The sequence below is a fragment of the Mobula birostris genome, chromosome 13, assembly GCF_030028105.1.
Source record: "Mobula birostris isolate sMobBir1 chromosome 13, sMobBir1.hap1, whole genome shotgun sequence".
NCBI classification, from domain to species: domain Eukaryota; kingdom Metazoa; phylum Chordata; class Chondrichthyes; order Myliobatiformes; family Myliobatidae; genus Mobula; species Mobula birostris.
In genome coordinates this window covers 45,025,421-45,037,408 of record NC_092382.1, presented here as the reverse complement: position 1 = coordinate 45,037,408, position 11,988 = coordinate 45,025,421, and the positions used below count along the sequence as shown (strand labels likewise).

At 43.9% G+C, this 11,988-nt stretch overlaps 1 protein-coding gene across 1 annotated transcript; it reads left to right on the top strand.

Moving 5' to 3' along the window:
- Nucleotides 1–2,098: 2,098 nt before the first annotated feature.
- LOC140207918 (probable G-protein coupled receptor 139) lies at nucleotides 2,099–4,310 on the top strand. Its single transcript, XM_072276458.1, has 2 exons — nucleotides 2,099–2,216; nucleotides 3,412–4,310. Exons 1-2 carry the CDS (start codon nucleotides 2,099–2,101, stop codon nucleotides 4,308–4,310), a joined length of 1,017 nt encoding a protein of 338 aa, XP_072132559.1.
- The last annotated feature ends 7,678 nt before the right edge of the window (nucleotides 4,311–11,988 follow it).

The following is an 11,988-nucleotide window of genomic DNA, read 5'->3' as shown; positions in this document are numbered from 1 at the left end:
TACTGCAGAGTCAGTGGCTCAGGATTGGTATCATTGATGCATTCCTGGATTTATATTTTTACACAAGAATATCAGTAAACACAAGCTGTTGGGGAAGAACGCTCGCTGTGTTTTATCGTTATCATCACATCAGACGTGGTTACACTCCGAGCACAGCAGGGAAAACGAGTGTTTGTCGCACAGGGTTACACATCTGTAAAAGGGATTTGTTGAAATTTGTGATTTATACGCACAAATCTAAATCTGATTACTGCTCAGTTGATTAGCAGTTGAAGAACCATGTGCCGCTTGTATTCAGTGGCTGGACGTAATGGTGCCGACAAAATAATCTAAGAATACCTTTACTTCGACACCTGCTATGCACGACTGTGCTTGTCTGATGTTTTGTGTGACGAAGAAATATGTTTTATTGCAACGTGTACGCTTTTAATCAAAAGCTTACCGCTTTGAACACCATTCTGTCAAATATATTGCGGTGACCATTGTGAATAAACGTGCCCGTTCTGCTATTTCTACATTTCTAAGCTTTAAGAGGAGCTCATTGCAAACCACAACAGAGATTAATAACAGTCAAGAAGAGACGTGTTTCACTAGTTCCCGTTCGATCTTTGCAGTCTCACAAATGTGCCATGACATTATTCAGGGGGAAATGAAAATAACACCAGTTCCCAAAGATTTTCAAATAATATATGAAGGCAGATACTGTTAAAGAACAGGAAACATTCCAAGAAGGCTACATAAAGGGGAGAATCATAATAAAGTAAACCGAATAACCGATTTAGAGCACTGGTGTCTTTTGTTTTTTGTGTGATTTTCAATGGAGGGTAAATTGTACAAACGTACAGCGTCACCTTTGCTTGCCAATAAGTACAAAGTCATTTCATAGAAAGGTGCTGATGCTCCTGGATTTAAGTGTTTTCTGTCACATCGACTCTTTACACCCAGCGGAATTGCATCAGCTGCCGGAGAGTGGTAACGTATGTATGAATGCGTCCTGGCCTCTTGTATGGTATACGGGTATCGACAGTAAGGAGTTATTTTTTGCCCTTGTTTCTTTCTGATTTAACAGCATGAAGAATTCGCAGTAAACCGAGACTGAGTACACATGTTGAAGATTATTAATCTACTACTATATCAGGATGACGTGAGAAATACCAGTCAGCCACTTGTAGAGGCAGAGTAAGACTGCGTGCAAAGAATACTTATCGGCCACTCGGTGATCTGATCCACACTGTGCTGGAGGGATCCCAGTTGCCGACAGTTAATTCCATCATCCCCTGTCTCTGTTTCTGCCTTTCTCTCCCTCACCTTCTGTCTTCCTCCTCCCCGCATATCTGCCGCTCTTGTCTACTCGCTACTCCCGGCTCCCAAGGGAACCCCTTTTTCGAGAAAGGCTGATAGTCTTTCTCTGTTATAAAAATTAACACATCCTAAGCTAATGCCGCTGTTCCAGAACCGCTGTTCTGCATTTCTTATTTTACACACACCAAGGAAGAATCACTTGTGATTTTTGACTTATTTACCTCATTCCTTACACGGGATTTTAAAACAAAATACATACATTTGTTCATTATTTAAGGACCATTTTTTCAACTTAATATTCAGCTAAGTCGACTGAAATATTGTTAACAACAGGAATTCTGCAGATGCTGGAAATTCAAGCAACACACATAAAAGTTGCTGGTGAACGCAGCAGGCCAGGCAGCATCTCTAGGAAGAGGTGCAGTTATATTGTTAGTTTTTTTTAAATTTATTTTTGTAATTCGAATATATGTAATAGCAGCAGTGCTTATATACACACTTCTTCCTCAGCTACTGGGTAAACCAAGGGTTAACTCTTTCTGTCATTTCATGGAAAATAAATAGCGCCTTTTCAAGGTAGGCTGCTGACGTCACCGGAGGGTTTCTCTCTCTTATTAATAAGAGTCGCTTTCACTCAGTTCCCCCAGTTTCAGCGAGCACAGCCTCTCCTGTCACGGACAGAGATCCGGAGCGGCACAAAGAGGAGAGTAAGGACAGACCGGCTCGTTCTGTCATGGATCAGAATTCGGGATGGACGGCTTGGAATATAACAGAAAATGGGAAAAACATCTTCTGGATGGTTCCATATATTTTTGCGCATGATGAACGGATAACGGTAGATTTTCGAGTCACGAATGTTTTATTCACCATTCAAGTGATTTTCTTCCCTGTCCTCGGCATCATTGCTCTTCCCGGTGAGTCTCTGTCCAAAGGTAACTTATGAAACAAAATTTAACTGCACATTTTCCTTTTGGCCTGTACCTCTCATAATAATAATTAAGGCTGCTGACACACATACCAGTTGATAATTAAGCAAATACACTTCGATAATTTACTGAATCCAGGACTCCTGCCTAAGGAAATATGTGCTAACACTTGTGATGATCCAGAGCGGGTTTACAACAACAGTGTATCTTATTATCTGTCTTATTCCTGTAGAAAGTGTAACCTTATTGTGAGCATTCCTTCTCCATTTCTCCCTGGTCGTTTTAACCAACATCAGTCGGAAGACAAATTTCACACAAACTTTAATCACTTTCCAACTTTCACGAGTTGCCTGAGTTTCCACTGAAGCAAAGGAAGCATCTCTCCGCGAATGTAATCAGGACGTCCCTCTCCTGCATCTGACCGTCTTCCTCCCCACTGTGTTCTTAAAACTGCATATTCCGTTTGGGATCAAAAATTATAGAATGTATATTTCACACCAGGTGCATTTGACGATGTTTAAAGCCTAGGTAACACATTTCTGAAAACGTGATAGACTTCCGTAAGTTCTTGAAATATTGATCGTGACGTATTTTTATGGTGACAAATCAACTTCATTCTTGCTGAGAAAATAAAACGTATTTGAGAATATAATGAATATCATACGAATATAAAGGCAAAGCTACAACAAATAGACGGTGAGCCTCGTGGTATAATTTGAAGAGAATAACACTCCCTCAAAGTCGAGAAACCGGAAGAGAGGTGCAATAATTGTGATTTGCGCTGCTGCTCCATTTGCAAATCCCGTTGCCCCTGGTGACGGTCAGCGGCGGGAAGCTGCTCTTTATCCAGAGGTGGTTCCTGTCAAGGATACTAACTTCACGACAGTCGAGATGCCGCAGATTTAATCGATGATGCGCTATTCGGCCCTTTGCCTCAAAAAGTACGAAATCCATCAATCGTCAGCCATCGTTATCTGTAACCTCCGCTCTCTGTTTCTTTACCGATATTCGGTCCAACATATTGCATTGAGTGTACACACATTTGCAAAGCAGTTTAACTTTTGCGATTGTTTTATTCTGTCAGGTACGCTCATTCTTGACATTGTCACATACAGAAAAGTGGATTACTTTATATGTAAATGCTTCCTGATGTGTTTACCCTCATTGATTCCTATCTTCGCAGTGAACATGGTGACCATATTCGTCCTTTCTCGGGGAAAGTGCGGCCTCTCCAGAGTTGTCACTTGCTACCTGGTTGCCATGGCAGTGGCGGATCTGCTGGTTCTTATCCTCGACCTGATATTGAGCAAGATTCCACTTATGTACGTACCAATCGACGTTTTCTTCCGATCAATGACCAAGGGGTGTAATATCCACGCTGTTCTCCTTTACACCGCAACCGACTGCTCCGTCTGGTTCACGGTCACGTTTACCTTTGATCGGTTTGTCGCCATTTGTTGCCAGAAGCTGAAATCAAAATATTGCACCGAGAAAACCGCTGTCGTGGTTTTGGGGACAGTGAGTGCCATTGGCTTTTTAAAGAATATTTACTGGTATTTTAGACTCTCGGGGTACTACACGTGGATAGCTGTTCCATTTATTTGTAGGGGGAGAGTGCATTATTTGAATTTATTTATCGCGACTCAATTTGAACTATTTTATTACATCCTCACCCCTGTATTCCCATTTGTGCTGGTTCTGCTGACGAATTGCTTCACCGCCAGGCACGTCTTAGTCACGAGCAGAGCGCGCAGAAGACTCAGTTTTCCTGGCAACGGACAGAGTGCCAGAGACCCGGAGATGGAGAAACGCAGGAAATCCCTCGTTTTATTGCTGATCGTCTCGGGCAATTTCATCTTGCTGTGGGCACCTTTCACTGTGTATTCTGCGTGGAATCGGCTGTATGCTTTTGTCACGTATGTGCGCCCACCTGATTCGCTGCGAGAGCTGGGCGCCATTCTGCAGCTTCTGAGCTGTTGCACGAACACGGCCCTTTACACCGTTACGCAGACCAAGTTCAGGGAGCAGCTAAAGAATGTGGTAAAATCACCGCTCTCTCTCATGTTTGTGAAGAACTCGTGACGTTGCGGCGTCGCTCGACCTGAAACCACTGAAGTTCTATCCACTGTGGGCAATTTTTGTTCCTCTGGGTCCTGCGATATCCTTGTTCCACTCACACCTCCCAAGCGGAAATTACATAAATTTTTCATTATACAGCTGCAATGATCGTCCCTCATTCGCCGGCCTATCTCCTCACCTCTGGCCTACTTATCCAATTTACACCGTAGTTCCACCTTGCAATCCTTCTGGCCGCCCAGAAACATTAGTCCAGGTGCAAAGCCATTCTCCTGCGAGGTTGCCTGGGTTCCCGAAACAACCCGTTCATGCCCTACATTGACGGCTGAATTGGTGCTGTCAGTCCAGTGACGTCTGAATTGGTGCTGCTTCCTGCACCCACGCTGAGTTCGTCAATTTTATTTACAACTTACCACACCGACCTCAGATCAACTTGTTCCCATTCTGACACCACTTGTCTCTCGCTCTCTCTGTTCCCAACACCACAGATCCGTTAGAAGCCCGAATTCTATAAACAGCCCCATATTGGCCTACACACCCCTAAATCAATGAACGTTTCCAAATCGGTGTGTATCTCTCTGTTAGCGGACTCTGTTCTAAGTCTGCGCAATCTGGAAATAAGTACATATCACAAACACGCTGCAACCCCATAATAGATCATTCCAGAGCAGGAATCATTTCAAAAATTTTCGAAAATGGGGGAATTTCGACATTAAAAATCCGTACGCAACCCAAATATCTAAGTTACTACAAATCTGTGTGCAGCCGGATATTCGACAACACGCTCTAAATCTGAGCATATCACCAAATCCGTGTGTACCCCCAAGGCAGAGCACACGCCTAAATCTGCATGCATGCCGAAATCCAGGCGCAGCCCCCAAAAACTCTGTGCACCGTATACATACCGAATTTACCTTAACTCTGTGCAATCCCCAACTGAGTGCGGATCCCAAACACGCTGACACCCACCACATGATCCGAACAGTATCCGGGTCAAAGAATAATTTCAAACCGTTCGCAAACTGTTTGCCATAAAGTAACAAGAATACTGTTGAAACTTCAAAGTGCATTGATTCTGAAAGTGTTTATAAATAAAACAAAATTCAGATACGTCACACTACAAATCCACAAGCACCACATCTCTGTGAGAAACCCGAAATCCGTAAACATCTCCATATTAATCTGCATGCTCCTAAATCAACGAGCATTCGCGAATCAGACTGCACCATTATACTGGTGGTCACGTCACTGAATCTGTTCGGATCATTTGACCAGTGTGAAATCCCCTATTTGCCAACACCGCCCTAAATCAGAGCACTCCACAAATTAGTACCCACTCCAAACAGGCTGAAACTCCAACATCCGCAACAGATTAACTCAGAGCAGGAATCATTTCAAACCGTTCAGAAAATGACTGTTTCCATGATAAAAATCCGCACCCATCCGAAAATTCAACTGCAACTGCAAATCGGCCGATACACCCAAATATGGTGTACCCAAAATCCGTGTGCACCTCCATATTAGACATATCAGACCCTACATCTGCGCACATCAGCAAATAAGAGCGAACCCCTAAATCCATATGCATCCAAAACCCGCTGACAACTTCACATGAACATTACGTTATCCAAGTGCAAGAGTCATTTCTAACAGTTCACAGAATAGCTGCTTCCGCTTTCAAAAATCTAGAACAAATTCAAAGTTCGATGTACATCTGTTATTAAAGTATCTATAAACGAAAAGACCTTGAGACATCCCCAGATCCGTGTGTACTCAAACTCGCCGTGAACATCTCCAAATGTCTGTGCACCTTCAAATACAAGTGCGCTCCTGCAAGTACGATTGCTTATCCTGGAGTGAGAATCATTTCGATCTTTTTCACAAGATGGCTGAATCCACATTGAAAATAGCAAGAACAAAGTTCGCTGTTGAAGTGCATTATTTATTAAAGTATCTCTAAACGAAACAACCTTGATATTTGTCATTAACCCAAATCCACCAAGACCCACAAATCGAGATGCACTCACAAGTACGGATGGACACCCATATCGCTGCTCACTGCGAACCTGACAACACCCTTTGGATACACATCAGCTTATCCCAGAGGAGGAATAATTTCAAATAGGCCACTCAGTAGCAACCTCCATCTTAAAAATCATAGTAAGAGCAGAGATGAAAATTAAATGTGTATTTATTAATAAAATACCTCTCAATGAAACAACCTTGAGATTCGTTACAACTCAAAATCGACCAATATCCCCAAATCCGTAAGCACCCTTAGACCGTATGCACCACCAACCCAGCTGACACCCATGTACGCACATTTTATTTTCAAAGAAGAAACATTTTAAAAACATGGGGGTGCACAGGCAAGTGGGGCTGCACACGGATTTGTGGGAGCCGTTGCATGTGGAGTTGTGACAAATCTCAACATTCCTTTACTGCCGATATTTTATTAATTAAAGCACTTCCAATTATGAACTTTGTTCTTACTGTTTTATAAGGTGGAAGCAGACAGATTGTGATCTGTTTGAAATTATTTTGCTCAAGAATAATCTAATGTGCATGTGGAGATGTCAGCGAGTTTGCGGGTTGCGTGAATTTGGAAGCCGACGCAGATTTGGGGTTCCACAAGGATTTTGTGGTGCGTGCTGATTTAGGAATGTGCACAAATTTAGGGGTATGTTGGCAAATATATTTGCACACCGATTTGGGGTGGGGGGTGGGGAGTGAAAAATCTCAAGAATGTTTCATTTATAGAAACTTTAATAATAACTGCTGGGTCTGCCAATTAAGATTAGTTAACTGAAAGGACTGGGCAATCTCAGGTCTGAGGCAGTTCAGAAAAGTCTACACTGCGAGCTGGATATTCTGATGGTCTAGGAGTTTGCCAGCACTGGACTACCAGGTATCCTTAAAACGAGCTATAATGTCCGAAAGGGATTTGCCTTTTATATGTGGACTTCGGGAAAGTTCGCAAAAATCCCCGTGCTGTCGGGCCGTCATTAAAATGGGTTCCATTACCTTAGCGACCCATGGCTTGTCTTACATCGCCCGCCCGACCTGGTTTCCAGTCACGTTCGGGCGTCTGTCTGGGACTGGAGAACCTACTCTGTGTCCCTCCCCAAGAAGTTCCATATGTAACACTGAGGAGTGCGCGCAAATCCCCGGGCAGGAGCTGGAAAACTTGACAAGTTTGTGTGAGCCAGTTGGTTGTCTTAGCGGGTTAGGAGATTAATTAACGGTATTCTATACCACAGGCGCGACCCAGGGCTTTAGAATTGTGATTTCCCCACAATTTTCGGGGAAACTCACTGATATCTTCCCCAGTAGAGTTATCTACTGCTTCTCTCCTGTTCCCTTTTGATTTTGTTTTCTGACCTGTCTGTTCCCGACTAATAGGTGTTAATTCGGGGACCCGTTCTGACCCGGCACCTCGGCGGAAACAATAGCCGATGCAGAGAGCGCCACCTCGAAATCATGATTCATTTGTTAGAAATAGGTTCTTTCTTGCGTTCAGTTGTAAGTTGTTGGTGTCCCATTTGTTAGAACACCATAACATGTAATCGAGGTCAAATATTTCATTTTTAGCGAGTCGAAAGCACCGCCATAAATCCAATCCCCTTGACTCCAAGCATATGACTCACTAGAAAATGTGACAGAGTACATGCTATCCCCTGTTCTCAACCAAACCTTATCAGCGGGCGATCCTGCAGGAAACCAGCAAATTCTTTGTCTTGTACTTTTCGACTTCCTACATCGCGGTGTCATTTACCGGTACTTTCGTTTTAGGATTACTCGGGCGTCGCTCGTGAGGCGCCGTTCTTGCCGGTTTACCTTTAGAGGGGTCCACCAACCTACTAGGACGGTAACCCAACACTTTTCAGAATTAAAGTGTACTTAACAGATGTTGCAACATTCGCGAGCCTCAGTTATACACTTATACAATCCACTGATTATAACAGCGAACGTCTGGGTCACAAAGTGGATCAGTTTTATTTTAAAGCAATTTTAAATTTCATGGTTCCCTGTCCCTTCTCGCAGTTTTCTTCTTTTCCTTACCCGAACGCAGGTACACTGATCACCGGCTGGTGAGGGACAACCTTTTCTGGCACAGTCCGAGGGGCCAAATTCTCGGTCAAGGGTTCACTATATCGCGTTTAAAAGGTCCCATCCTCGTCGCCAAATTTGTCAGGCCAAGTCAAATCACGTTCGGACTCAAATAGTGATATTGTCGGAGAATACAAAACAACACCCGGACTCAGATATTTGAATGTCTTTTATTTCCGTGGCCATGTGAGAATCGTTTCTCAGAGCGGCGATTCTGAATTTACAGTTCATAATGCTCAATTTTCATCAGTCACACATTATCATTATCCCAATAAACTCTCTCACCAGTAGTTTTCCCCCTTTCACCTTGTTACATATACCTGTTACGGTGCATTCTCCAGTTACCTTATAAGGTAACCGTAGCCTTCAGCCAGAAGCAGATGACACCAGGTGGTTCCCAACCTTCACAGAGTGTTTTGACCCTTAATCACGACAATCTCCAGTTGGTGGGCCGGCAGTGGTGGCCAAATCACTGCCCATCTCCTCTTGGCTTCCAGCTCCCCTCCTCTCGCCTACTCCAAATCCAACAAGAGGCTCGTTCTGCCTCTTCCCCCATCCTACAAACTGCTTGATTTTTTTGCTCCTTTCGTCCAGGCGCAGATCTGAGAACAACCGCTATGCTGATTTCGCTGGCCTTTCATCTTAAGTACATGCACTCTGGTATTAGTTATTTCATGTTTCATGTTCAGCGAAAAAAAAAACGGGATGTCCACGATGTCAGTGCCTTTCATGTTCCTATGAACTTCAATCAGGCCTCCCTCAGCCTCTGCCGCTCCAGATAAAATATCCCAAGCCTGTCCAATCTCTCCTTATCAAGGAAGCATCCTGTTAAGGCTCTTCGACTCTCAGTTCAAAACTCCCACGATTTTCCAATAATAGAATCCAATACTCAGGATGTGGTTAAACTGGAGATTTATAAAACTGCAACATAACTACCTGACCCTGGAACTCAGTGCCTCGACTGCTAAAGACAAGCAGGCCCTACGCCGCTCGCAGCAACCCCTCACCCTGTGCAGCACCTAAAGAGAGTAATGAACTGGGATCCCAAACCCCCTTGTAGATCAACACAGTATATCAACACATACCCATCTTCCCCATGACCTAAGCCCCAGTCCTGGTCAACGTCCTCTGCAGTCTTCCAGCACAAAGTATCATTGATATAGAATGCTAATCAGAGCTGAATGCATCATTTTCACGGAACTTAGCGGGTCAGGCTGGATCTATCGAGAGGAGTAGAGTCGACCTTTCGGCGACAACATTTCCATTACAGCATTGACAGTGGCCCTTCGGCCCACCCCTTCTGTGGCGTTCAGGTGCCATACAAAACATTCCCATCTGCCTGCGTTTGTCCCGTCTGCTCTGGGATGGAAATTTGCCTGAATGTACATCTCAGTCGCAAGGCATTGGGTCTGAAGGGACTTTTCCCTGCCGTAAGAGTCGTTGATCGAACCGTTTCTATCCTGTAGTTACCAACAGTGTTTTTTTTTTAATTTGTTTAAGTACAGGACCTCTAAGGGGGCAGTGTTTTGTCTCTTAAAGTGCATTAGGGTGGATAATTTTCCAGGGCCAGGCGGGATATACTTGCAGGTTACTTGGAGAAGCGGGAGATTAGAATTCAGAGGACCTCTCCTCTGTAGCTACAAGCAAGATACCCAAAAAGCGGAGATAAATGGTATTCCATTTTTCATAAAAGGGGATGGGTTATCCTGGAAAATATCAACTGCTGAGTCACACTTCGGGGTATGAAACTTACTGGAGAGGATTCTTCGGGATTAAATGTAGTGTTATGGAACACCACACACATAAACATTTTCTCTGGCTCTTCCAATCTCTGCCGAGCTGCTTTCTGGCCTAGTCCCAATGACCTGCATTAAGACCATAGCCTTTCATATACTTCCCATCCACTTACCCGTTCAAGTGTCTCCTAAATGTTGTGATTGAGCCTGCATTCACCACATCCTCTGGCTACTCATCCCACGTTCATACCGCCCTCTGAGTGAAGAAGTTCCCTCTCGTGGTCTACTTTCACCTTTAAAATATGAACTCTTGTTCCAGTCTCACCTAACTTGAGGGGAGAGTGCCTCAGTTTGGGAGAGAATAGGCCTATTGATTCTCTCCTTCTGACTCAACCCCTCAATTTCTGAAACATCATAATAAATTATCTCTGTAATCTTTCAAGTTTATTGATCTCTTTCCTGCAGATATGTGATCTGAACTATACATAATGCTCCACGCTGATCCTCAATAACGTCTTACACAACTTCAACATAACATTTTAATTCGTGTACTCGGTACTCTGATATATGAAGGCGTGTGTGCAAAGATTCTCCTCATGACCTTATCTAGGAATTTTGAAACTGTATTCTCGGAACCCTCTGCTCTCCTGCACATCTGAATTACCTTCCACTAATTGTATAAGTCCTGCCCTGGTAGGTCCTGCCAAAGTGCAACAGCTCACACTAGATCCCATCTCGATGGAATTTCACATTAAGTTCCAACTTCAAAATGTTCAGCCCGTTTTTCCAGCTGCTTCACTCACGCTAAAAGTTTTCATAACCTACTTCGCTGTCCACTCACACTCCAAATCCAGGTGTCATCTGAAAATCCAGTTTACCATATAACGATTGACTTATATATCCTGTTCCTTTGAAAGTTTTTCACTCAGTTCTGGGGGTACACGCATATTTGGGGGTGTCGCTGGATTTGAGGTGCACACTTATATGAGAGGAGTGTGCAGATTTGGGGGTGTAACATATTTTGTCATCCTGTGAATGGTTGGAATGATTCTAGTTTTGGGATAATTTGGTTTGCAAGTCGATGCCCAATTCTACTGTCATTATCCTTCACCGAATTTACATTTATCCCCCTGCAGCTCCAGTCTTATCCTTATCAAAAACTGTTTGCGAACCTCCAGAATTATACTACTGATACTACTAAGTCAAGCCTGTCTCCCTCCCTGGTCGTCCATCTAAATACTCTTTCAGGAAACATTCCAGGACCCATCTGAACCATAAAGCCCCATCATCCTCAAGGGATAAGGGAATGCCAGTAATGTTGGAGTGATTATTTACCCGCAATAACTGCATGATTGCTTTTACATCAGCCCACAACCTCCCGACCTGTCTGTTCCTCTGTCTTACAGGCTGCAGGTATAACACCATCAGAGCCATTGCACATTCCTTATTATTGAGCTCTACCTGCATCGTGTTACTGATGAAGCCTATGGGATGATCTCGGACCTGGGACATTCTGACATTCTGCCTGATCAGCAGTGCAGAACCACCCCCGCCCCCGCCACCCTCTGGATTGCCTGAATCATCTGAATTCTGGAATGGTTAGCGACCAGCCCTGACCTTCTCTCAACCAGAGCTCTGCAATATCTGGCTCACTGTGTCACGTACTAATCCAGGTTCTAAGTACGTCTGTCTTAAGTGTTACACACCTTTACTGACATAACCTCACTTCAGCCCCTCGGAGACACCGGGCTCATTAACGGGGTCCTGACTGGACTTCATTTTGGCATTCCTTGACCTCGTCTCTACCTTTTACTCAATCCTACTTACTCACTTGCAGT